Raw genomic sequence first — 24,610 nt, 5'->3', positions numbered from 1 at the left:
GCTTTAAAGGTGGCTCCGTGCTCCACACCTGGGAAGCAGGCCGATCCCTCTGGAAAGAGAGAAGGCACGCGTCCAGGCAGAGCAGGCTCGGCGGAGAGGCAGGTGGCCTCTTTCTGGGTGGGAGTGAGCAGCCCTGTCACCTGCAGCCGGGGCTCCTGGCCCGCTGGACAAACAACAGTCTTCGCAGGTTGGCTCCAGGCCCCTCTCCCACCCTGCGTCCGCGTGACGTCCAGCCGGATCACGCGCAGCCTGGTGTTCAGAGGCCTGGACCTCATGTGGCACCTCCTGTCCCCGGTGCCACAAGCCAGGGACATGGGCCTTTGTGGGGTCAGCTGTTGGCTTCCTCCCTGGCGCTCAGCAGCTGGAACTGCCTTAAGGGGGGGCGGGGGGGGTGTCCTCTGGGAGGAGAAGCTCCTCCCAGAGGAAGAACTCAGAGTCGTGCCTGTCCCGGGCCAGGGTCCCGTGGGCGGTGACCAGCCTGGAGTCTCTGCCTGGGGCCTGCCTCGGGAAAGGGCTGGAAGCAGGCTGGTGGGAGGGTGTCCGTGGGGCACCTGGAGGTTCTTGAAGATGCTGATGAGGGTTTCTCTCCCTCCACAGTCATCTCCAAGCTGGCCTCTGCATGGGGAGACACCCAGGACCGTACATTCCAACAGCAGCTCCTTCTCTGGCTTTGCAACAAGACAGGGTGGTAGCAGCCACACCAGCTGGGCTACATCTCCGTCTGAAGGGCTCAGGGCGCCTCCTCCAGGAGGAAGGGTGAGCGGCACTGACGAAGGGGGGCGGGGAGAAGGGGCCATGCTCCGCTCGGAGGAGCCGGTCCCCTGTGACGCCCAGTTTAACCCCCATGAGGACTCCACGAGGCGCGGGTCACTCTCCTTCTACAAGTGAGGAGACAGCACCTCAGACAAGCTCCCTTGTCCCGGACAGAGGGCAAGTCCGCCTGACCATGGCCGTGTGTCCTGCCCCGCACCAGGCGGGATGGACGGGCGTCACCTCTCCAGGGCTGAAGGCGGTGCCGGGGTAGTGGGCCTGTGGGGACCGTCTCAGGCCTCCTTTCCACCTGGAAATTCAGGCTGCTGCCCAGAATTTGGGTCAGAGGAGGAAAGAGGAGAGTCAGCCTCTATGTGACATCTCACTCTGGTGCCTGAGATGACCCTGTGATGCATTTCCCGGACCCTCCAGAAGGGTCTCTGCACAGGGCAACGTGCACCTGCTCTCCCACGGGGGAGCCAGCACCCCGTCTCCAAGGGCACTTTGAAGGGTGCTGCAGTCTTTGGTCTGAATGAATTGGGCCTGTCACTTTCAAGGTGATTCATTCCAATAAAGGACGGAGGATTTGTTTTCAAAACAGATCACCGTGGTGTTGCCCTAAAAAGGCCCAGTGAAGCCTGCGGTGTGGGTCTGACCACACCGGGCAGGGGGGTGACCCTCCGGCCCCAGTGCACATCTGTCTGTTCACAGCAGGTGCTGCGACTGAGATTTCTTTCTATTTATACAAAACAAGTTAAAAAATAACGTTTCAGAAACGGGCCACTTGCTACCACAAATGTATTAAAAAAATTTTGAATGGAATTCATTTCTCCCCACTCAGGAAGCAACTCTGCACATGTATTAAGGTCAAGAATACACATATATTCTCAAAATACCTCAATTTTAAAGGGTGGCCAGCAGTGGAGGAGGCTGATGTTGCCCGGGGGTGAGCAGTCACCGACCGGGGAGGGCAGGTCCACGTGCGTCTGCCGCGCCCCACTCCTCGTGCCAATGCTCAAACGCTGCGTTTGCGGTCACGAGCGTCACGTGTCTGGAGGGTGTGCTGCCGGGTCTATCACGGGCGGGACCTTGTAGGAGACGTTTTAGGAACAGAGGAAGCCATCCCTTCGGAATCGGGAGGTCACAGCAGGCTCCCGGGCCATGTTGTGGCCGGTGGGCGCCAGGCCCCTTCCCACCCCGCTCTGCTCCTCAGGACAGAAGTGCCCGCGTCAGCTCGGAGCTTCCAGTGCACATCCGGGCTCAGAAGCTGTCAGGAAACCTTCCTCCCCGCCTCGTCCCCGCCCTGCCGGAGAGGACGAAGCTGTCTCCCATGCGGCTTCAGAGGCCTCATTATGGGCCTAGCACGAGCAGGGTGTAGAACTGAAAAGTGTGTCACCAGCGCTCGGCAGGGATGGGTGCCACGGCGACCCCCCGGAGGACAGCTCGGCGAGGGCTCCTCTGCGCGCTCCCAAGATGACGCCTGTCTCCGTGCACGCGGTCAGTCAGCTCCACGGCCTGCGTGTCCCGATCCTCGTGCCTGACTTGCACGGCTTCTCCCCGGAGGCCAAGAACTGGCTTTAAAATCCTCTGTGGCCTTGCTCTCAGCATGCTCTGCTGAAAATGACCAAAAGCTCATTTGGAAGCAGAGGCTGGTTGGGTCCAGAAGACACAGAGGAGCTAGTCTGGCTGGGATGGACGGAGCGTCACCGGGAACACGGGCCGTCTGTGGGCTCCCAGGACATCTACCTCCAGAAACTGGCGGGAAACACCTTTGCAGATAATTTCCCTTCTTTAAGGCCCAGGGAAAACGTGCCGACTGATTCTCACAAATGAAAGGTCTACTCTGTTGGGACATGGCTTCACTTGTTACTCGAGAGGTGGGTGAGGCCAGGGAGGCCGGCGGGGCGTGTCAGTGGTCACGAGGCGACACTGCCACCTGGCGGTTGGCACATTCCGAGTTCCAGGAATAACCGGAGCTGCTGACGAAAGAGCAGACAAGTCCCCAGAGCAGCCCTCCCCACAGGGAGTAACGTGTCTGCACACAGCCCGGCACACGTGAGGGGCGGCAGCCTGAGCCTGGCGTTCGCCGTGTGACACGAGCAAAGGGCTCTCCCCCCACCCCCAATTCTTAGCGCCAGGTGCACCGAAGGATGAAGCTGTTTACAAAAGTCCTTGATGAGAAAAGTCCGAAATGTTTTACTTCATGTAGCATATACTTCAAAAAAAGGCAGAAACATTTTGGGGAACAGCACTTGATGTGAAAGAACCTTGAACTGGTGGACCTTGAGGACGAGTTTAAAACCGCCCCGCTGTCACAGCGTCTTCTTCAAGGCCATCTGCGTCGTGCTGAAGAGATAAGCTTCGTAGATGATATTTAAGAAGCTGTCATCATTCTGGAAAACAAAATCAAAAGAGCCCCTGGGAAGGAGCGCTGGTGGGCAGCACAGAGGCTCCCTGCCCGGGAGCTGGACGGGCATCTCACCCCAAGGTGCTCACCTCCAGCCATCTGGGCTACAGCCGGGGCTGTGGAGGGGCACATGAGAACACAAGGGGGCCGCAGGCCGGCCGCACGCTCGGCTGCCGGTTCTCGGCGGCCAGCGGGCGAAGCAGCAGGTGCTGGCTGCCCGTGGCCCTGGCCTTGGCAAACGGGCAGCTGCTGGACTGGCGGTCTCTGGCCTCTCCTGCCTGACTAGGGGCTGAGGGAATCACGGGTCCAGTCAGAGGTTTTGCTTCTGATGCTAGAGGCATCTCCCTCCCACCCAAACCCTTGAACGCTCGGGCAGTTCGCCCAGGTCTCACGGGGCGTCCCCCACCCGGGGCCGGCGCCGTCCTCACGCAGGGAAAGGGAGCCGGGCTGCCCTGGTCTCCCTCCGCAGTCTCCGTGCAAGGGACGGCGTCCTAAGAGCAGGCAGACACGACAGCAGAGCGCCCCCCGCCCGGGAAGAGGGCATCTAAAGTGTGGCGTGGGGTGGGGGGGCACACGGGCCCAGGGAGAGGGACACACGACCTCTAACCACCAGGGCCAGGGGCTGCTCCCGGCTGTCAGAGTCGTGACTCTGCACGGAGATCTCTGAACAACGCAAGTGGAATGAGCCCGAAACACACGGAACTTTTAATTTACATTTCAGGCTTTTTTGTTTACTGCTCAGAGGCGTTCACAGATGTCCTAAGTCCTCATGAACTTATCATGAATGGCTTCAAAAAAGGTAGAAAAGACCTTCGTATTTATTTATGAAACAGCACGGGGTAGCCACCTGTGGTCGGCCCTCAGCGGCCTGCGCTCTGCTCCCACACTCGGGTGCAGATTGCTGGCCCTGTCCCTTCCTTCTCTCTGAGACACGTTCCCTTTGCAAAGACGGAGACTCCTGTCCTGTTGAGGAGAAAGTGTGCTGGCCGTGCTCTCAGTCACCTGACACTCAAGCGACAAAACCACAAAAACCTTGTTAAAGACTCTCTACCAACCAGACACCAGAAGAGCGAACCAAGGAGAAGCAGAAGCCCCCACTCTTCAAGGCCCTGCGCGGGCCCAGGGTGAGCCCTGCCTGCCCGCTCCATGGGCCCCGCCCGCACGACGTCCTGCCCGCATGCGGCCCCTGCTCTGCCGAGTGTTGGCTGAGGGACGTCAGGCCAGTCACTGCACCTCAGTCTCTTGGTCTCTAAGACAGAAAACCGCAGCAGGCTGCTGTGTAAGGGCTCACACCACCGGCAAAGCGCTGAAGACGGCGCCTGGCTCGGGGACCCGCACAAGCCTCACCCTCGCTCTCAGCTCACGGCGCGGTGGGGCGTGTGGCTGACACCCACCCTGGCCTTATCCTTTGTCACCACCACCGTTCCCTGCGGCCCCAAGGCTTCCTCCTGGGCAACAGTCCAGACGCTGCGGCCTGCTCTCACCTCTGCCCCCCGAGGCCCCACGGAGGATCCGCCTGGGCCTGCAGCACCCAGCACCCTCCCGTGGTGACCTGGTCACACGCTGCAGCCTCCTCTTCTGACAGGTAGCAGCTCGGAGGACTCAGTCAGTCCTCCAGGTGAGAAAACCCTCCCGGAGCTGAGACACTCGGAGCCAGTTTCTGAATCTCCTCCAGAACCGCGCACAGACACCGTGGGGTGCAGGGAGGGCGGCCCAGCAGACACCAGCGAGGGGCGCCTCGCGGGGCGGGGGTGGCCGGGGATGGGGGGCTCCTACCTGGACGAGGTGCAGCAGGGCTTCCTGAAGCTGCAGCTTGGTCAGGGGGCTGCCGGTGACCCCGGGCGGCTCCGAGGGCTGCAGGGGCAGGAGGAGGCCGGTGGGGGTGGCAGCTGGGTCTTGGCTTCTCAGGGGCAAGAGCCCGCTGGCCCTGTCCTGCGGCGGGGCCCAGGCGTGCTGGGTGAACACCATGGGGGACATGAGCAGAGAAGGGGCCGCTGCGGCTGGGACGCGCTGGGGCGAGAGGACCTGCGGGGGAGCCCGGAGATGGCTGGTTACTAAACAGAGACACGGGTGCGGGGGACGTGAAAGGAGCAGCAGAGCGGATGCAGGCGGTCCCGACGCAAACTGCTCGCAGCTGCAGGCGCGGGGCCGCTACCCGGAGGACCGACTCCACTGCCCTCGGTCTCACGTACACGCAGACTCTGCTCTGCACCTATGGTCTTTGTTTTCAAAAAAGGCAAGATTTCTGAGGAACGGCTGAAAGCCACTTGCCAAAACACAGCAGGAGGACCAATGAGGAAATATGTGATAAATAGAGAGAAATTTCTAATTTTAAACCCAATGCATTTGCAACGAATTTGTACCAATCCAAACGGAAAAAAAATCAGACCCGTCCCTAGATGTCCCCATAGGCAGTGGAAAACGGGAACGCGCCGGCTTTCTCCCTGCTCTGAGCTACTGGCGACCAGAGCGCCGCCTTCCTCGGGGGACAGGATACTTCTGAAGATGACAGTATCCCCTCTCGGGCAATCAGCGTGCATGCCATGGGGTCAGAGGGCACACCTCCCTTCTCCTGACTTCAGTCAGCTGCACCACTGAGACCCCCGCTTCCAGGGTCAGTGAAATGCTCCTCTGTTGACCCCAAGCACCCGGGCTGCGGCTTCTGCGGGGGAAGGGCCCCAGCTCCCCAGCTCTTCATGGCCACGTTCCCACGTGCAGCGCAGGCTCGGCAGGTGGGAGTGCTCAGAAGTGGGTACTGGATAATGAACACAGGATAACCAACTGTGGGCGGAAATAACCAGATGAGGTCAGACGTCTGGCAACCCAGAATGATTCAAAGCACCCTAAGTTTCCAAAGTCAAAGATTTGGGTTTCTGTCCACGTCCCTGTCAAGCCTTCAAACCTTATAAGATGAAGACTGAATTCCAGGAACGAAGCAGCTCTGAGTGGAGGGAGGCTCTGGGATTGCCAGGCAAAGACCCCCTGGACGTGCAGGCAGAAGGCGCACACGCGGCTCAGCTGGAGCGCACAGCATGGTGGGCTCTCAGTGCGCCAGGCCGCCCCAGCCCCGCCCCGCGCCCCCCGCAGAGCCTACCTGAAGCAGAGGAGCCTGCGTCTGCGTGCCGGGGGGCCGGTCCCTCCAGGGCTCCAGTGGGGTGGGCGCGCTGGCGCTGGGGGAGGCCACAGGGAACTTGGCGGCTAAGGCAGGGCGGCTGGGCGTGAGCGGAGGCTCCTGTGGCACCGTCTGAAGCCTCCGCAGCAGCTCCTGCGGGGTGGCCTGGCCGGGGCCCGCAGACGGACTGCCAGGCTGCTCCCTCCCGGGCGCCCGGGGCCCTGGCGTCTGCAGCGGGAGGGGATGTGCCAGCGGCGGTGGGACTGCAGGTGCAGGGATGCGGGAGCTGCCTCGCAGCTTCTCCAGCAGGTTCTGTGTCCTGGGAGCGCTGTGCACACCGGAGGAGGGCCCAGGGCTGCGGGGAGAGCCGGGCCGGGCGGGCACCCCAACGGCCCCCCTGTGGTCACAGGGCCGGCGCTCTGGCAGCTCCGACAGCGGGTGGAGGTCGGTGCCCCGGACCAGGAGCTTCTGGATGGCCGGGCAGAGCTGCTCCTCCAGCGAGGGTGAGGGTCTCCTGGCCTCCTCGTGGGACAGGGAGCGGACGGCCCCCGGCCTCACCGGGATCTTCTCCTGCGGCGGCGGGGGGTGCCGTGGAGGCCCCGCAGGCTCGTGACATGGAGCTCTGTCCTGCTTCCCAAAGAGAGCCGACAGAGACAGGTGCTGGGGCTCAAGGTCTGAGGTCTGGAAAAAATAAAGACACACACACAGTCTGGTTCTGCAGGGCAAGGGTGGGGGCAGTGAAGCAGAGCTTACTAGCCGATGATTTCTTCTGTTCACAAAGGGTCAGAGAGGATGAAAACACTTAATGATAAACTTTACAAATTTGAAAGCTTTTTTTTTTTTGAGAACTTTTTAATGCCACACATTTTCACAGCATTCTTCCCCCTTCCACCCACAAGGCAGCTGCTGATTTTAGTAACTGTCAACTGATAGCACAGGCATACGGCCCTTGATGGGCCCGGGGGTCACAGACTGGGGACCACCATGGCACAAAACCACAGACACTAAAGGGCGAAGAATCTCTTCAACAGGGCATCTATCTAACCCTACGAAGTACAAGACGACGCTGAGAATACGGAGAAATAGGAGGATTTCAGAATTCCTGGTAGCTTTTCACAGGATTATAGAAGTTTAGGGCTAGAAAGAAACCTATGCCATTGAGTCTAATTCCATCGTTTCAACTACGTAAGAGAAGCTTTAACGACCCCCATCAGAGAGTGACTCCAGCCTGGTCACCGCCCCGCCCCTTCCCGCCCCGCCCCTTCCCGCCCCCTCCCGCCCCGCCCCTTCCCGCCCCCTCCGCCCCGCCCCTTCCCGCCCCGCCCCCCGCGCCTCTTTCTGCTGCTGTCTATTGTTGGGCTAAGAAAACATGAGCTTCGTTCTCAAGTCAACACATTCTGGTTTCTCTATGAAAACAGAAAATTTCCATGGAATGCAAACTTTAAATCAAAGCTAAAAGATAATTAGAAAAGGCTTATTCTTTAAAAAAATTCAATGTAAGACTTGCATCAGTCTGACCTCCTCTGGTTATTTCCGCCACGTGATCCAGTACCCGCCTCTGAGCACCCCCCACCTCCCATCTTTATGTCTTTTGGCTCCATGTTCATTCTCAAAATTGGTTTAAACCAAGTGCTTCGGAAAAACCTCTAATGAGGAACAACTGTAAGAAACGGAAAGAGCCACCGTGCGCCTGCACTCAGCACTGGGACCAGCAGGTCAGCGAGTCTGCTAAGGCTGCACTGCTCTGAAAAACACACACACACACACACACACACACACACACACACACACACACGGAAGTGCGGTCGTGTTTGCATCCCAGATGCAAACCCAGCGACAAGTCACGGGGTCTACCGGGGGCTGTGATGCCAGTTCTCGGACCAGGGCTCCCACGGGCACACCGGCAGCCCCGGCCCCGGGGCGGGGGTGGGGGGAGGCTCTCCCAGGGCCTGGGAGACCAGCCACCGGCCTCGGAAGGCTATGTCAGCTCTGACGTGATACTTACTAGGTTATTGCTGTTTTAAGATACCTTTTTATCCTCTAAGGAGTTCAAATCCACAAGAGATTAGTACAGAATATGGGAAATGCCAAAAGCGAGAAAAAAAAAAAAAAACCCAACCCCTTTCTAGGAAGAGCAAATGATTAATAATGAAAAAAAATGTCTTCTCTGGGTTGACCCCCAAGCGGCTGAACAGCCCCGGGCCCTCCCCGTGCACCGGGCGCTGGCGGCGGAGAGGGGGCTTGGCACCTGGCTGGGCCGAGGGAGGCGCTGCGGCCGGCTGCCGGGCTTCAGCGGGACGGGCTTGATGAGGCTGGGGCTGTGGCAGACGGCAGGTGAGCTGGTGATCGGCTTGGGCTCGGAGCACGTCTTACACTGAAACGGAGAGAAGAACCTCACTTTGGTGTAAAAGCAGCTTTAATCCTCTTAAAAGAACATACCTCCTTGCTCTTTATTTTACCTAGTTGGTACTTTAAAAAAAATAGGTTTTCGTGTGCAAAGGGAAATCCCGCTGTCGCCTCTGATATGAGCTATACTTGAGTATAAATCAAATTCAAATTTAATTTTTCTTAGTTGCACAATTCAGTGCCCTAAAACATCACCCCCAGTGTCAGTCAGCCTGCAGGACCTCAGGCCCAAAGGCTGCAGGTTCTGCTTGAGAAGCAGCAGTTTAAACTCAGAGAGTGGAACAGTCCTCAGGGACGGACAGTGCTGGAGACGCCCCCGGCCCTGGCTTAACACCGGGGAGCTGCGTCATCCAGGTGACTAGCCCTTTTTGGTCTGTCACTGCACCCGTTCATCCACCACTGAAGACTCACCTCCACGGAGAAACTGCTCAAAACTGAACACCCATGAGCTCAGAAATCTGTAGCTCATTTTCCAGTTGTTTAACTGTCTATGCCTCTCCAGACCCAAATCACCTTTTTTTTTTAGGTCTCTGCATTCATTTCTTTTCTTTTTTTAAAAATGACTTCAAAATTGAAGTATAGTCCATTATAGTGTGTCAGTCTCCGGTGTGCAGCACGATTTCCCAGTCATGCATGTACATGTGTTCACTTTCACATTCTTCTGCATTAAAGATTATCACAAGATATTGAATACAGTTCCTTGTGCTCTACAGAAGAAATCTGTTTTTTAAATCTATTTTTACATATAGTACTTAATATTTGTGAATCTTTTTTTAACTTTTTTTTTTATTGAGTTACAGTTAATATTTGCAAATCTTGAACTCCCAAATTTATCCCTTCCACCCCCTTTCCCCCCGGTAACCATAAGATTGTTTACTACGTCTGTGAGTCTGTTTCTGTTTTGTAGATGAGTTCATTAGTGTCTTTTTTCTTTTAGATTTCATACATAATATCATATGGTATTTTTCTTTCTCCTTCTGGCTTACTCATCTCCAGGTCCATCCATGTTGCTGCAAATGGCATTATTTTATTATTTTTTACGGCTGAGTAGTATTCCACTGTGTGTGTGTGTGTGTGTGTGTGTGTGTGTGTGTGTGTGTGTGTGTGTGTGTGTGTGTGTGTGTGTGTGTAGACACCACAACTTCTTTATCCACTCATCTGTCCATGGACATTTGGGTTGTTTCCATGTCTTGGCTATTGTAAATAGTGCTGCTATGAACACTGGGTGCATGTATCTTTTCAAATTTGAGTTCCCTCTAGATATATGCCCAGGAGTGGGATTGCTGGATCATATGGTAAGTCTATTTTTAGTTTTTTAAGGAATCTCCATACTGTTTTCCATAGCGGCTGCACCAAACTGCATTCCCACCAACAGTGCAGGAGGGGTCCCTTTTCTCCACAGCCTCTCCAGCATTTATCCTTCCTAGACTTTGGAATGATGGCCATTCTGATGGGTGTGAGGTGATACCTCACTGTAGTTTTGATCTGCATTTCTCCGAAAATCAGTGATACTGAGCATTTCTTCATGTGCCTATTGACCATTTGTATGTCTTCACTGCAGAAGTGCTTGTTTAGGTCTTCTGCCCATTTTTGGATTGCGTTTTTTTTTCCAAACAACTTTCAAATACTTGGAAAGACACGCAGAGTTGGAAAGCGCACGTGGACTCTTCACAGAGAAGCTGAGGCACGACCAGCTCTGCCCCGCGCCCCCGCTGCATCACGCGAACACACGTGACGGGGGGAGGTGGTCGGGGGGGCAGTGCCCTGAAAACAGACGTCTCTGGGTGGCAGGGCCACAGGTAGTTTTATTTTCTTTCTTATACTCTTGAATTTTCTCACTGAACATCAAAAGACACTAATTTGTCTAATTTCACAAATTAGTCACAGCTGTATCCAGAAAACAGCTCTTCATTCTTGCTTTAAACCACACACACACAAGAGTCTTCAGTACAAAGCAGCCCCTCTGGAGGCGCAGCTCTGAGCCGGTGGCGCCCCGCTGGCGCCGCTGCTCCGCCGCCCAGGCCTTGGTCCCCGTGGCTCGTCTGCGCCCCAGGGCGCGTCCACCGGAGGCGGGGCAGGTGCCGGCCACCCAGCGGCCCTGCTCCTCCACAGCAGATTCACAGACAGCTGTTTCTTTGGGGGGCAAACATAAAATACTGGCCAGAATGAGGTTTCCCAATTACTTTATTAGCTTCACGTAAGAAGTCGTACCGGGAACGCTATCAACACCACATCCCTCCGGCCCAGAACGCGTCCTCCTCCTGCATTTCGGGGTCTTCGTGAGTTTAAGAAGCTCAGCGCAGGAGAGGGCCTCAGAGGTCAGTGAGTTTAATCCCCATCCAGAGACGCGACGTCTTTCTGTAAGAACAGCCCCAGTGTGCATCGCTCTGGCTCCCGACACTTCCGGTCATAGAAACCTGCTCCTCAGCAAGAGTTCCGAGGAGAAATCACGTTCCCTGGGCCTGGGAACCGCCTCCACGTCCTAACGCGCCTGCGTCGGGAGAGCTGATGGCACACACGTGCGGCAGCTAGAAGGCAGCGGGGCTTCGCGGCACAGACGCCCGCTGGGTGGATCAGAAGTGACGTGTTGAGCAAAGAAAAGGGACGTGAGCCTCCAAAGACTGAGCGTGTGTTGACAGGTGAAGGGGGACAGGGGCCAGCGGGGGAGGTGGAGGGCACCTTCAGGAGGCAGGGCTGTTACTCTGTCTGGGAGGAGCTGCAAACAGTTGTAGGGGCAGTGGCAGCAGAGGGCATGGGGCTGGCAGGACCATCTGAGGCCGCGTTGTGGGGTGCCTGGAGGCCAGGGTTCAGGGACCCGGTAGTGAGAGACCGAGGACGCGGGCCGGGGGAGGTGATGACGCAGGTGCGGCCAGGGGCTGCGGGACGCCACCTGGCCGGTGAAGGCAGAAGAGAGTTTCTTCGGTGTTCAGCTCACAGCCGCAGCCACTCACATTACGCACAGAACACGTGCTGATTTTACAGAATAGCAGGGTGCACACACTGACTCCACTTCCTGCACTGTCGCCTCCAGTCTGTGGGACGGTGATGAACAGAACGAACAGGTTCACGGTGAGGTGGGAGGAGCTGACGCCGCGTGACAGCGGAGGAACAGCGCGTTCTAGAGCAACAGACCGGTGAGTCGGGGAGGGAATAATCAGTCTGAGTGAAGAGACCTGGGAAAACCCCATGTGAAAAGCGGGCTTCAAAGGACGTGCAGACTCTGCAGGGCAAACAAAACGAGGCAAACGCTGCGTGTGGTGGGGACGGCACAAAGTGAGGCCCCCAGCAGGTCCCCGGGGCCGTGTGCACATCCGTGAGCCGGGTTCTGAGCGGGCGGACTGTCACCCGCCCGGGTCCCGGAGCAGAGACCGGGTGGGGGCCCCGGGGAGGGTGAGGGGTCGGGGCGGTGAGCAGGAGGGAGGGATGTGAGGCTGCAGCCAGCGCTGGGGGACCTGCACCTGGGGGTGGGCTGGTCTGAACACTTCGGGGGCTCCGACGTGCAGGAGTGGCCCGAGACGACTGAGGCGTGGGGCAGCTGGAGGGAGGCCCCGTGCCAGCCGCTGCGCCCAGACCTATGCCCCGTGTCCGAGAAGTGGCTGGCCAGGAGGTGCAGCGCCCCCCCAGCCAGAAGATTTTTAAGAAGGTAAAACACCATCAATTACACGGTTTTTGTGCATGTGTGTCTGTGTGGAGAGGAGGGAGGGAGAAGACAGGAAGCAGTGACTGCTCAGTGTCTGCGTGACTCAGCTGCTGGCCGTGCTACGCCGTCTTCACAGCACCCAGGTCCTCGTGGGCAAAAGTGTCGCTTTCCTGTGTCTGGCGTCGCACGGCGGGAAGCCCAGTGAGGTCACCGGGGTATTGTTCCAAAGTTCTGAAGAGCTACACATGACAGAAACCGGACCAGAGCGCGACGGTTCTGGGCGACAGCGTCTACTGGCTGCGGGCAGGAGGCACACAGCCCTTGGCGGGTTAGGCACGCACTGGGGCTCTGAGGGTGACTGGGGGGCGCACGGAAGCCCCCCGCCTCCAGCAGCGCCGGCCGGCTCCCCGCAGAGGCCGGGAGCTGCCGTTTCATTTCTCTCCTCCTGCCCCGCTGCCCCCTCCTGTCACCCTGTCAACGGGCAGTCAGCGCTCAGGACTCAGGTCCAGGCTCAGCCCTGGGGCAGGAGTGTTTCAAGGTGCTGTGTCCTTGGCGTCACGCTGCTGCAGGGTGCACAGTGGTCCAGGGTGGCGGCCCCATTCTTCCCAGGTCAGGTCTCCACCCACCTTCTCACCACTAACATTACTGAGGGCCCTTGCCTGCATCAGCGGCTGCACCGGGGGCCAGGGCTGCCATCCCGTCTACATTTAAAGCTGGCTTCTCTGGTAGAGAAGACAGTCCCTCATCCTGAATCCCTGGATAGTCTGGTTCCTGTGGCCAGGCAGCATGAATGCTTAATTCCTTCCCACTGACCACCAGTTTTCCGAGGAAGGGGCTGGACCTCCTTTCTACTCCTAGTGTCTAAGGACCTCCAAGGACAGCCAATAATTATTCACCATACAATCACTTCTTGGTGATTTTATCTCAAAGAACTTTCTATGGATTTGCGGCCACTGTAAATGGGGTTGTCTAGTACATTTTCTGACAAGAGACTATTTGTGTATAAGAGCTTCTGATTTCTTGGGCTGCCTTTTAATCCACTTAAAAGCAAACAGGCTTGAGCCACTAAAAGCAAGCGGAGATTTTGTTTTCCACACCACTCTGTGTGGTGGGAGGCAGAGTGGAGGCGTCTCCGTGGGCGGAACCCCCGGAGGGACTTCTGCGCGGCTCACCGGCAGGACAGCGCTCACCTTCGTGTACTCGTCTTTGGCTCTGGCCAGCATCCGTACGATGTCCACTTCCTTTTCCTCTCTGGAACTGAGGGTCATTGGTGGGGTTCCTGCTCCAGCTCCGTGGTGGGCTTTCAACTGTTCGTACTGAGTCAGGCTAGAAAAACAGAAGGGAAAGCCACACAAGAAAAGCCAGTTCAACACCACTCATCTTTCAAACCATCCAATTCTCACCCAGGCGTTTCTAGCTTGTTACAGTCACAACAGAGATCAGACTGCTTAGGGACTGAGAGGGAAAATGGGAGTTGAGGTCCTGAGTGCACTGAGCCCACGCACGAGGCCAGAGCGGGGTGGGCTGGCGGGGCTGTCTGCCCGCCCTGCCCCGTTTGGTACAGAAGGTTAACGACATCCTGAGCACAGGTGCGCACATTGTCTCGGCGGCTGTCACACACGCAGGACAGAGCTGGTGCCGTGGGGACGGAGGCCCTGTGGCCTCACAGAGCCGACTCTGCGCTTTTCCACAAAAAGCCTGCCCACTCCGCACTAAGAACATCTGAGAGGGCTCACAAGTTGCTGCGGAGCCCAGTTAAGGGTCCTGGAACACAGAGCCACCTGAGTGGCCAGTCGGGACCCTCCCCCTCATCCCAAGGGCCTGGGAGTCACAGCCAGGTGGGTCCCGGCGGCTTCGAAACACAGCCGCGACGCCCTCCCAGGGGAGGGGCTGATGGCACAGCGGCGGGTGTGTCTGCTGTCCTCCTGGAGGCCTGGGAGGGGGCGGAAGCTGCCGCAGGGACGCTGAGAGAACACTCCTCCTCTGAGCGCCGACTGCAGCCCCGGCCCGTCACCCCGGCCACCAAGCTGATGGTGAAGGGTCTGCAAACCTACCGGGGGCATCCTCCTGACCGAGACAGGCTCGGAATCCATGCAAACCAGGCTTCGAGCCTGCCACCAGCCGCTCTCCCGCCCCCGCTGGGAGGCGCCCACCGCAGGAGGATGCCGCCTGACTCAGCCCCACCGCAGGGTGCAGTCGGTCTCCACGAAACCCTGCTGTTGCTGCCATCGCGGTTCACAGCAACACGTGTGTCCCGGGGACGGGCTGTCGCGGAGGCAAGCACCAGTCTGAACACTCTCGATCACCACCCGCAGCTGGAGCTAGTTACCCAAAGTCAGCTACACAAGCAGGTCCTCAGGAACCAACCTTACTTTGGGACGTGCTCCCGCAGGCCCCACTGGTCACTCTGCCGTCACTCCACTGACCCGGGGTCTAAAGCAGAGCACTGGCCCTTCTGCAGGCGGGCCTGCTCTGCCAAACCCGTGTGGGCAGCAGGCGGACGACGGCTGCAGCAGGCGCAGGGCAGCATTCCGTCCCGAGGCTCCACGCCGCCGCGGGAAGCAGCGGCCTCCCAGGGCTCCAGAGCTGGCCATCCCGGAGACGGTGCTCACGCGGGCCGCGCTCTGGCCACGCCGGGGCCAAGAGGGGCGGGCGGCGCTGTCCAGAGCACAGACGAGGCAAACCACAAGGCATCGCAGGAGTGATGGAAAGAGACTGGCACGTGACAGAGCCTGTCTACTGAGCACCAAGCCAGCGTCGGCGCGGATATTTCCAAAGAAACGGAAAATGAAGGCTGTCCTAAGCCCCGCGGGGCCTGCGACGGGAGGACGCCGTGAGCTCCGGCTAGGCGCACGGTCTGAGGAGCCCCAGGGCAGGGAGGGCGCGGGAGACCCCAGAGAGTCCGGAGCAGCCACCGAACGTCCTCTCCGCTGACAGACTGTAACACGGCTGATTCACAAGTGAGGGTAACGCTGCCCTCTGGGAAGTGCCCACGGCAGACTCCTCACCCCCGCAGGAAGTGAGGTGAGCCATTCACAGGACAAATCTTACCTCGCAGAAACGTAAGAAGGTGTCATTTGTGTTTATTTTTCATTTACTAAGGGACAGCGGACGTGTTCCCGGCCACTGTGAAGAGGGGGGACGTGCTCTGCAGGGTCGCAGTGTGGCACGTGCGCTCCGACACACGGGGCACGGGGCCTGCCCAGTCCCGAGCCGTCGCACTTACTTTTTCATTAGTTCTGCGATCCTTTGGCACTCCTCCGTGTCATAGAACCAAATCCCGCAGATGGACGCTGCAAAGAACGCACCGAACAAGTCATGAGAGTCTTCAAAATCACAAAATGGAAAGAAATTCCCTCTCTGTCTTGAAGGAAATACTTTCTGAATAAATGAAACCAGTCTTTAGAGTTAAAGCTTGAAAACCCAACTCCGGAGTTTTCTAGGCCCACAGAGAAAGAAATCTGTGGAGGCGTTATGTGCGCGCACACGCATGCACGCACGCACGAGAGTACGCTGTCCTGGGAAACGCAGCACCCGAGCACAACGGGCACCTGGCGGGCGCCTCCTGCGTGAGCACACACAGGCTGGGCGTGCACCGGGCTCTAACCCGCGGTCGGAGGCGTTGCTGCCCCCACCCCCGCACACTCACACGCACTTCCACCCGCATCTTCCAGGATCCGGAAACCTGACACACTGATTAGGCCGAGAACCCTCTCCCCCTTCTCCCAGGAAGGTGCCGCCTGAAAGGCTGGCCTTCCCAGCCCCGAGTCAGAGTGGGCTGCGGGAAAGACGCAACTCCGTAATAAATCTCACTTCAGAACGTCTCACAGAGTATTTGCAACTGTTGACAGATTAACTGTGACTTGGCTTAATGACTTAGTAATGAGAGAACGACGTGGCCAAATACAGCTGCCATTAGTTCATTTAGCAATTTTCAAACAAACTGTGTGCGTCAGAGCGTGCCTGTCTGCGTCACTTTTACCGAAAGGCCGAACAGTCCCAGCACACGTGCGCAGGTATCGGGGTGAGGACCTGGGGGCATCAATCACGTAAAAGACAAAGAAACCACACACACACATCTTTAAAATCTATGGACGGGGCCATGAAAGCCAGCAAGACAGATTTTTAAAAGGCAGAAAAAACTTACAGTTTCAAAGTATTTAATTATATGAAATTACTTGGTCATTAAAACAGCTGCGATACTCTGACAGCCTTTTCCCCTGCTCACCGGACCAGTGGCTCCGCATGGCGTTTCTGCTTCTTGTCAGTGAAGACTCAGAGAGCAAAAGGAACAGGAGATGTCGTTTCAGTGCTGTTTCAAGCAGGCGTCTTTGGAAGGGTCCTATACGTCTGAATCACCAACTGCCAAAAGGTGGCCACGGGTGTCACTCTGTGTGATCAGTGCACCAAGAATCTTTATCTTACCTACTTGCGGGGGCCAGTGGGACAAAAGCCCAGCTTTCTCCCGGGGGCACTACTGCGTCCTCTTGGAAGTTCACCCACAGCCTCCTCTTTGAGTCACTGACACTCATGAGAAAACAGCGTCTGAGCTCTGAAGCCTGTGTGCTGAGAGCCTCACTGTCAAAAAGAAATTCCTTCTTTCCAAGATGGCTAAGCAAGCATCTCAGAACTGGGTCAGGGCTGTCCCAGGTCCCTCTTGCTGGTTCCCACGCTGGCTGCCCCCCAGGCGCCCGCCCTGCGTCCTCCCGAGTGAGAGTGGACCCATGGCTGACACTGAGCCACTAAGAGACCTGAATATATTGTGTGTTTTGGAGGCTTTAATCCTCGTTACAAAACCAAAATCTGGCTACACCGAAAACTTCCTTTCCTTGGAGACTGAATTTTCCAAAACTATCCCAGGAGAAAAGTGGCAGCCGGGAAGAAACCACATAATGAAGAAACTCACAGCCCAGCAGCAGGGAAAGCAGCCGCCTGAGCCTCGTCAGCGCAACACGGAAGGAGAAGTACTTTGGGTGCTGTTCTGGGGCACCTGGTGCATTTGTGGCATTTGACACAAGGAGCTAGGTTCTTGCAAGGACAGGGTGCCAGGGTCACCACGGACACGAGGAGGAAGCCCGTGGCACAGACCCCTCGGACGCCGGCGCGGGTGGAGGGAAGGCTGGGTGTGGGGTGGGCGTCCGAGGCACTGAGGGAGTTCCTCAGGGCCTGCCCACTGACCTCTAGAGCAGCATAACCCCCAGACTAAAATGGCTTATTTTGAAGCAGCTCTATTCACCCCAGTTAGTGCGGTTTGTCAAATTTAAATAGCCAGGGGGGGTGAAACACATTTACCAACAGTCCCGGCTACTGAAAGGCAGCACCAAGATAAACCACAGAACTGGCCTAACTTTTTCCTCCTTAAAATAGTTATACAACGTGAGCCACATTCCACAGGGAAGGGGCAGAGAGCTGTGCGTTCCGATGGCAGGTCCTGCTCTTGGGCCCCGTTTCCAGCCCTGACAGACCCATCACTTGTGTACAAGCAGCGGGTGGCGACCTACGAAGACCAGAGCCCGTCTGGGAGGTGATGAGCTGACGGGCTGACAGAAAGCATCACATCTCACTCCCAGTGCCCTGGGAAGCCGCAGGGTGAGGCCAGCCTGTGCCGGCAGCAGGAGCCGCAGGAGGAAGGGAGAAGACCAGGTTGAAAAGAGCCGAAGGAGAAGTGTGGCTCTGGGCTTCTGAAGCTTGAAGCCATCACTGTAACCAACACTTGCGCCTGGGATCCGGGGTGCAGACTCGTGGGGAGCTCGACATCACCGCGGGGACGGTGTCGGGGTCTGAAAAGGCTCCCGGGATAGCAGCCGGGAGCCCAGGGGCCCAGCCATGCTGCGAGCCTTCATCCCGCCTGCCATGCCCGCGTACCGGCCGCTGCCCAGCCGCCCGGCTGCCCCCGAGGCGGCCTCCCCGGGGACCCTGGTGCACGAGGCTCAGCTCAGCTGCTCCTACATCCATCCTGGAGGTAAGAAACCTGAACGCGGAGTGGCGAACAGGGAGAGCAGGTTGAGATTTACGCTAGAGCAGTCTAGTGACGCTAGAACGTGGCTCCCCACGCCAAGAACACAGCTTCTTGGCCGTCTTCTCCATGTCCTGAAATTGCACTTCCCTGGTCATGCCACGCTTTGGAAATTCTCGATCGAAAAAGCAGCCTCTGAGGCCGCAGGCGAGGTCACGCCGTCTGCTGCACGCCTGCCGCTCTGCTGTTGATCCTGCGGGGCGACTAGGGCAGGGGCGACCAAGGCAGCGGCATCGCCATGTTAGATTTCGTGTCTGAATACTGTCGGTCCAACAGACACGCAAGCTGAGGGAGCCGCATAATGCATTTTCTTCTTTGTAAACCTCTCCAGCTGAAAACTCTAAAGCTGATCAAAGTTTAAGAGGCCAGTTGAGAGGCCACAGAGGGACTATCAAATGTCCTTAAACACACATACATGGAAAGCCCTTGATCCTTACAGGCACGGTGCTTGAGTCCATTCTGGAAGTTCCTCGGGATCTACCTCGTCCAGTTTACGTCCCGACCGAATGTTTCTATAAATCTGTTGTTTTATGACATTTATCATTTGTTCCACATTTGACCCCAGATACCTTTCAACTCCAAATCATGAAGGTGGCTTGTGATGTCTTAACAAGGGTTCGGGCTAACACCCGAGCAGCGTCAGAGCACAAGGCGTATGTGCACACGGGTGGTCAGTGGTGACACTCGACTGCACCGGTGAGGCTGAAGTGGGGGGGGGGGTCAGGTGTCTGACTTGGTAACGCCCCTCCCCTGCCCTACTTGCTCTCTCACTCTCTTTAAAAATAATCTCGCCCATTTCTCCTGAAGGAATTGGAAATACATATTTTTCAGTCAGTATGCAGCAAAGAAGGCATTTAAGTTCTCTCTGTGCGCGAGGAAAGCCGTGGAAACCCGGCAGAGGGAACTACACAAACCTCTTCTGGGCACTTAGGGATAAGCCGCAAATTTTAAAACCCCTCAAACCCCATTTCCTTCATGAGTCTTTCTCAGATGAGTGCAATAATAATCCCAGTGGAAGGACCAAGAACGTCGAATCATGTATTTGGTGTAAACACTCGTTTTTTGAGGCTGTGCTCGAACACAGAATTCCTTGGCTGACCGTACCCCTCACCCAGTACAGGCCTTCATGGCTTCGCTCACTGGCGGTGCCCAGCGGCCGGCATCTGGTAGGGAGCCCGCACTCGGCTACTACCCTTCCGAAAGATCACGAGAGTGAAAAAACCGGAAGGCGAGAGCCATGAAATGGTGGAGCTGGAGGTCGGCCCAGCCACGCAGGTCAACGGCCTCGTCCGCCCGTGAAGGTGCCTCACCCGGTTCAGCCCCTCCCCGCCACACACGTGAAACACGTCGAGTGCCAGAACAGTTTTCCTGTTTGACTGATTTGCAGGCTTGGTTGTAAGAGACGGGAATCTGTGTTGTCTAAACTAAGGTTCACGGGAACTCTCAGGAGGACACAAGGAAGGATGGATGGAGGTGGGGGTAGGGAAGGAGGAAGCGGGGAGGAGAGTGTGGAAGCAGGTTCCGGCCTGGCCTGGCCTGGCCTGGCAGGGCGAGGGCAGGGCAAGGGCAGGGCGAAGGCAGGCTCTGGCCCCACAGCCAAAGGGAAGCAGGCTGTGCTTGGCCGCTCTAGGCCGAGTCGGTACTTCCACCCCATTTGGAAAGCTTTGCACTAGAAACGCGTTCCCTCCGTGTGTTCTGTAATGTCTTCAAAGTAACGTTCCCTCATGCACCTTCTGCCTTCGCTTTGCTGGCCAGATACGGACGCAATCTTGTAAAACAAAACCCTCACTGGCCCTGACAGTCCACAGAGCACTGTTATCTCTGGCCCTGGCCTGGCTCTCCTCACATGACAGCTTGGCGGCACCTCACCAATCAGGGGTCCTGTGGTCTCCAAACACTGCAAGGTTCACAGTAGGTGAGAGGCCGTTTCTCTTCTATGGGTGACTAATCCTCACGCACATTTTGGGGGAAACAGTAGAAAAACAAATACTAGGAAGTAAAAACAACCTCCCTTGTTCTAAATAAATTAACTTCATTCCAAAGGTGATGCCACAAACAACAGCCTCTCGGCGGAAGCATCACACTAACTTGGATTTAATTAATACGTGTGTCCAACTATAAGTGAGAATTCATGATCTTCAAAGAAAAAGATGGATTTCTCTTTTACAAAGTTTCCATTTGTAACAAATGCAAGTTGTCATCAGAGCTTCCAAGTCTTCAGAGTCTTCAGCCCCCGAAGTGGGGTCCTGAGGTCTGGCACTGCCCCCGGGTTCACAGGAGGTCATGTGGCATCTTCTCCATTATTTACTAACTTCCTCGTCTTACTCATTTTAGGGGGATGTTCTCTAGGAGATTTAACAGAGTAAATAAACATTAAAAAAATTAGGAAGAAGAAAAAGTCATAGGTAGTAATAATACATCTAAATAGGAAAAACGTGCTCTGTTTTGTTGGCCACTTAACTTCACATTTTCATTTGGTCCATAACCTTGTGGGTTAATCCCCGAATCTCCCTGGCCACAAATAACAAGCGTGGACTCCTGAGGTGTCTTCCCTCTCCACGTCCTCCAGGTGAAGCAGTCTCACCTGTTCCTCTGCTGCCACAGTTTCTGTACATCCCTGGACTGGAAAACACAGCATGTGCCGTGATTAAGTTCACACGACCACTCCCACAAGGGCCCTAAGCCCTGGAGGCGACCTGAGAGCACAAGGCCCAGCACGGCACAGCTGACAGACCCTCGCTGCGCTGAACTAAATCTAAGGCATCGGGGTCTGTCCCACCTTCCAGCAGCGTCACCGCTGCTCTGACCTGATATAACAGCGCAGTCCGCAGGCACGCCGTCCTGCCCACCGCCTGCGCCCGCCCTCCCCGGGGCTCACGGCCCGGGCTCTCCCCGCGTCCTCCCTCACCCTCCTGGCCTCACTCACAGTTACTCTGCTTCAGACGTCTGGGGGTCTTGGGCACACGCTCTGTTGATGGGACCCTGTCACCAGCTCCCCGGGACCGGGTGTCCCACTGGTCCAGCACCACACGGGTGTAGACATGCTGATTTCGTGTGTATTTACTTTGACAACAGTTCTACCAAAGGCCAGCCTCACAGACGACCTGTCAGGCACCGGCAACTCAGAGCTCAGAGAATGCAATCAATCTGCAAAACCACACACATCTCTTCAGAGTGTAACTAACAGTACTTTGATCCAGAACTCGTATTCCATCACGCCTGCTGACAGCACTCTGAGGGTCACACTCACAAGCCCCTCAACTATCTTAAAACAGAAGATTTAGACGCAATGTCAATTTTTCCAGCAACACGTTGAAAATGTGTCATATGAAGTGAATCTCAACGTAGCAAAGTATGTCTTGTCTCACGTAATTGCAGTTTTGTGAGAAATATATGTTTAAAACAATATTTCTACAGGTCAAAAACTTGTTCCATTGAAAAACAGACCTTCTCATATTTTAATCAGATCACTTAATCAAGTGTTTACTAACTATAGAAAGAGCTTCGTTGAAACGCCCTAACTACAAAAACACACGATCACTGAAAAAAGCCTCACAAGCAGAGCCCAGCGCTACTTCCTGACCGAAGGAAAGCGAGTCGCAGTTTCCGCACTTTCTCCGTCTCCACCTGCATCCGCAGTGGTGCGTACAGCAGACACCACTCTCCCCAAACCCCTTCTGCTGTAAGTGGTCGACTCATGGTTCGGTCCTGTGATTAAATAAGAGCCCCAGGGGTGTCTGTAGGAAAACGCTAACACCAGTTCTTGCTCAAGCCTGTTTTCTTTCCCCCAAATCCACGAGAACATGACAACATGGTAACTTTTCCTTCTGTGTGCTAAGTAATAACCCAATAGTCCCAAATGAAACTACTTTCTGAGTGATTTGGGGATGAAATCGAGTGATATAAAAGCAGACTGTAAGAGAACAGACACGAACCCTATGCAGACCCACTGAAGCTTCCACGCACACAGCCCTAGAGATAGCTGGAAGGCGCTCTGCTCTCCGCTCGCCTCAGACAATGTTCTGGAATCCAGTGCTCCTCTGCCAGATGTAGACTTCTCCCGTGTCAGTCTGGGCTCCCAAAACAAAAGGTGCCACACAGTGGCCTCCACGCCACACCCGCAGTCGCAGGGGCCCAGCAGCCGTGCTGAGCAGGGGGTTTTGACTCTAGGGGGCTCCAGGAGTTGGACACACCATCCCTGAGACTGAATGCGAACGCAGTGTACAGATGCAGGCGGTTCTGGAGGCGGGGAGCACAGGCCCCCAGGACAAGGCCGGGCACACGGCCGGGCACAGAGACCGTCGGGGAGGGGGAGGGGGAGGGGGTGCACGCGCAGGCAAGATGTCATCCATCAGATGCTCAAAGGGGGTTGTGACCCTGAAGGTTAAGAGCGGCTATTTGAGGCTATCAGCATACCAGTAAATGTCTCAAACTGGAAAAACACTCAATTATCTGTGGGCAAATAACGCACCTTTCATTTTCTTAGTAATACATTTACACAGGGTTCACTTTTAACCTTTCAAATTGCTTTTGTAATAACTGCCTGAACTGACTCCAAGGTTAAGGAAACAGATGATAAACTTGCAAGGTCCTGGACTCTGCTGGGCTGGCGGGCCTCTGGCCGCTCCCGGTGCAGGGTTCCGGGAGGGGCCCCCCAGCACAGGCGGACCCGAGCGCCCTCGGCCACGCAGCTCCGCCTCGGCTCCTGCGGGCACGGGCTCCATCTGCGTCACGGTGTCGGGAAGAGGGAGGAATTCTGGAAGCCGGGCAGCTCGGTGGCTCTCTCCCAGTCACCCCAAGCAGAACATCCCCAAAGCTGGACAGAAACATCAGGCATGTGCGCACGGAACAGCTAGGGATGAGCATGAGACTCTTGGGAATTACGTTCAGCACACTGCACCCACCCAGTCCTCGTCCACATCCATTCATTTCCTCTGTTTACTGGGAACCGCAGGATACAAGCAGAACACAACACGTGGCCTCTGCCCACAGGGCCTGCAGGTTACTGCTCTCGCCACTGTCTCCCCGTAGTCCAGGTGATCGATAACCAGTCAGTTCGTGGCGGTGTGGCAGGCGAGCAGCGTCTCACAGGATGCATTCTTTAGTGAGCAGCGCTGCTTCCAAGCTGTGACCTGTCCTTGTTTGCAGATGTGACTTCCTCACTGCTGTCATTTACTGTGGGTGTAGACAGGTACTCTTCAACGGGAGTTTGGGAAGAAACTAAAGTGCTCACCTCATAGTATGTGCTAGAAGAGCCATCGAGAAAAGACCTCATTACATTTTAAAATCACACCGTCCACCACGTACCTTGTTCTAGGGCCAGGACTGCAGAACAGGCGCTGAGACTTCTCTCTGCTAGAAAACTGACTTTAAAAAAACTGACTCTTAGGAAAAAAGGTGGAAAGTCTACACCTTTTATTCAGGAAAAGATTAACTTGTACAGGTTTTCATATCTGCAGCAAAAGGACACCCTTCCTCTCTGAAGCACGTGGAGAAAGCAGACGTCCCAAGCCAGACGAGAGGGGCAGGCCCTTCTAGTGATCTGGAAGTGAGACAAGCAAAGCAAACATTTCCATCCCCTCAAACCACTCAGAACTTTCAGCTGAGGTCACGTCACACGGCAGGCTTCGCAATGTCGGTTTACAGCCCTGAAGACGCATTTTAATGACAGTTGTATTTCCCGTCTGAGGAAGCCAAGACACGAACTGGGGAAGAGTTAGCATTAACATCTAATCAACTCAGGAGAGCAGATCAGGGTTGGATGAAAAGTAGTTAACAGATGCCAGGATAAAACCGGGGGGGGGGGGGGGGGGGGGCGGGGAACAAAACTGTACTTAAGTACTGATTTCTTTAAAGTCTCCTTTTATAAGGCTCCATTGTTTCCACTGAGAAGTAATCAATACATTGTTGCTTAAACAATAGATAAAGTATGTTGTATTTACCAGAACATAAAGTGTTCTGTTCAGCGAGTTTTGACAATATGCCCTCACGTCACCAACCAACCAGAACAAGACAGAAAACGCCTCCTTCACCCTCTCCAGTCGACAAGGGCGCCGCCTCCACCACCAGCCCCGGCGACACGGCCCCTTTCTGCCCTCCCCCGCGACATCGTCTTGCCTGTTCGCAGACTTCACACTAACGGGATCAGTCAGCGCACCCCGCTTCTGTGGGTGGCTGCTTTTTCTTGCCATCATGTTTTTGAGATCCGTCCATGTTGCTGAACATACCAGTAGCTCGTTCCTTTTTGTTGCTAAGTAGTGTTTATTCCATGATATGGAT

General features: G+C 56.0%; 2 protein-coding genes and 1 long non-coding RNA gene across 17 annotated transcripts in view; 1 reads left to right on the top strand and 2 right to left on the bottom strand.

Moving 5' to 3' along the window:
- Window positions 1-1,531: 1,531 nt before the first annotated feature.
- The window catches only part of DCP1B (decapping mRNA 1B), a 43,959-nt gene continuing 20,880 nt past the window's right edge, over window positions 1,532-24,610 (bottom strand). The window contains exons 4-9 of one of the 3 annotated variants that reach the window (XM_074357578.1): window positions 15,542-15,608; window positions 13,506-13,641; window positions 8,518-8,643; window positions 6,252-6,950; window positions 4,934-5,182; window positions 1,532-3,143 (exon numbers count right to left, since the gene is read on the bottom strand). In XM_074357578.1, the coding sequence (XP_074213679.1) occupies window positions 3,063-3,143; window positions 4,934-5,182; window positions 6,252-6,950; window positions 8,518-8,643; window positions 13,506-13,641; window positions 15,542-15,608 (1,358 nt within the window). In that variant the 3' untranslated portion in view covers window positions 1,532-3,062. The other 2 variants (XM_074357579.1, XM_074357580.1) reach the window with 2 other exon arrangements.
- Window positions 9,738-13,499, bottom strand: LOC123619662 (uncharacterized). The gene is made up of 2 exons (XR_006728332.2): window positions 12,338-13,499; window positions 9,738-11,793 (listed from the first exon to the last, which is right to left on the bottom strand). It is a non-coding gene; the product is annotated as an uncharacterized LOC123619662 (long non-coding RNA).
- CACNA1C (calcium voltage-gated channel subunit alpha1 C) overlaps window positions 18,142-24,610 on the top strand; it is a 435,155-nt gene continuing 428,686 nt past the window's right edge. For all 13 annotated transcript variants that reach the window (XM_074357570.1, XM_074357565.1, XM_074357567.1 and 10 more), the window contains exon 1: window positions 18,142-18,277. In XM_074357570.1, coding sequence (XP_074213671.1) covers window positions 18,142-18,277 — 136 coding nt within the window. The remainder of the gene's footprint in view (window positions 18,278-24,610) is intronic.

The sequence above is a fragment of the Camelus bactrianus genome, chromosome 34, assembly GCF_048773025.1.
Source record: "Camelus bactrianus isolate YW-2024 breed Bactrian camel chromosome 34, ASM4877302v1, whole genome shotgun sequence".
Taxonomy (NCBI): domain Eukaryota; kingdom Metazoa; phylum Chordata; class Mammalia; order Artiodactyla; family Camelidae; genus Camelus; species Camelus bactrianus.
This window is presented reverse-complemented; position numbering and strand designations above follow the sequence as displayed.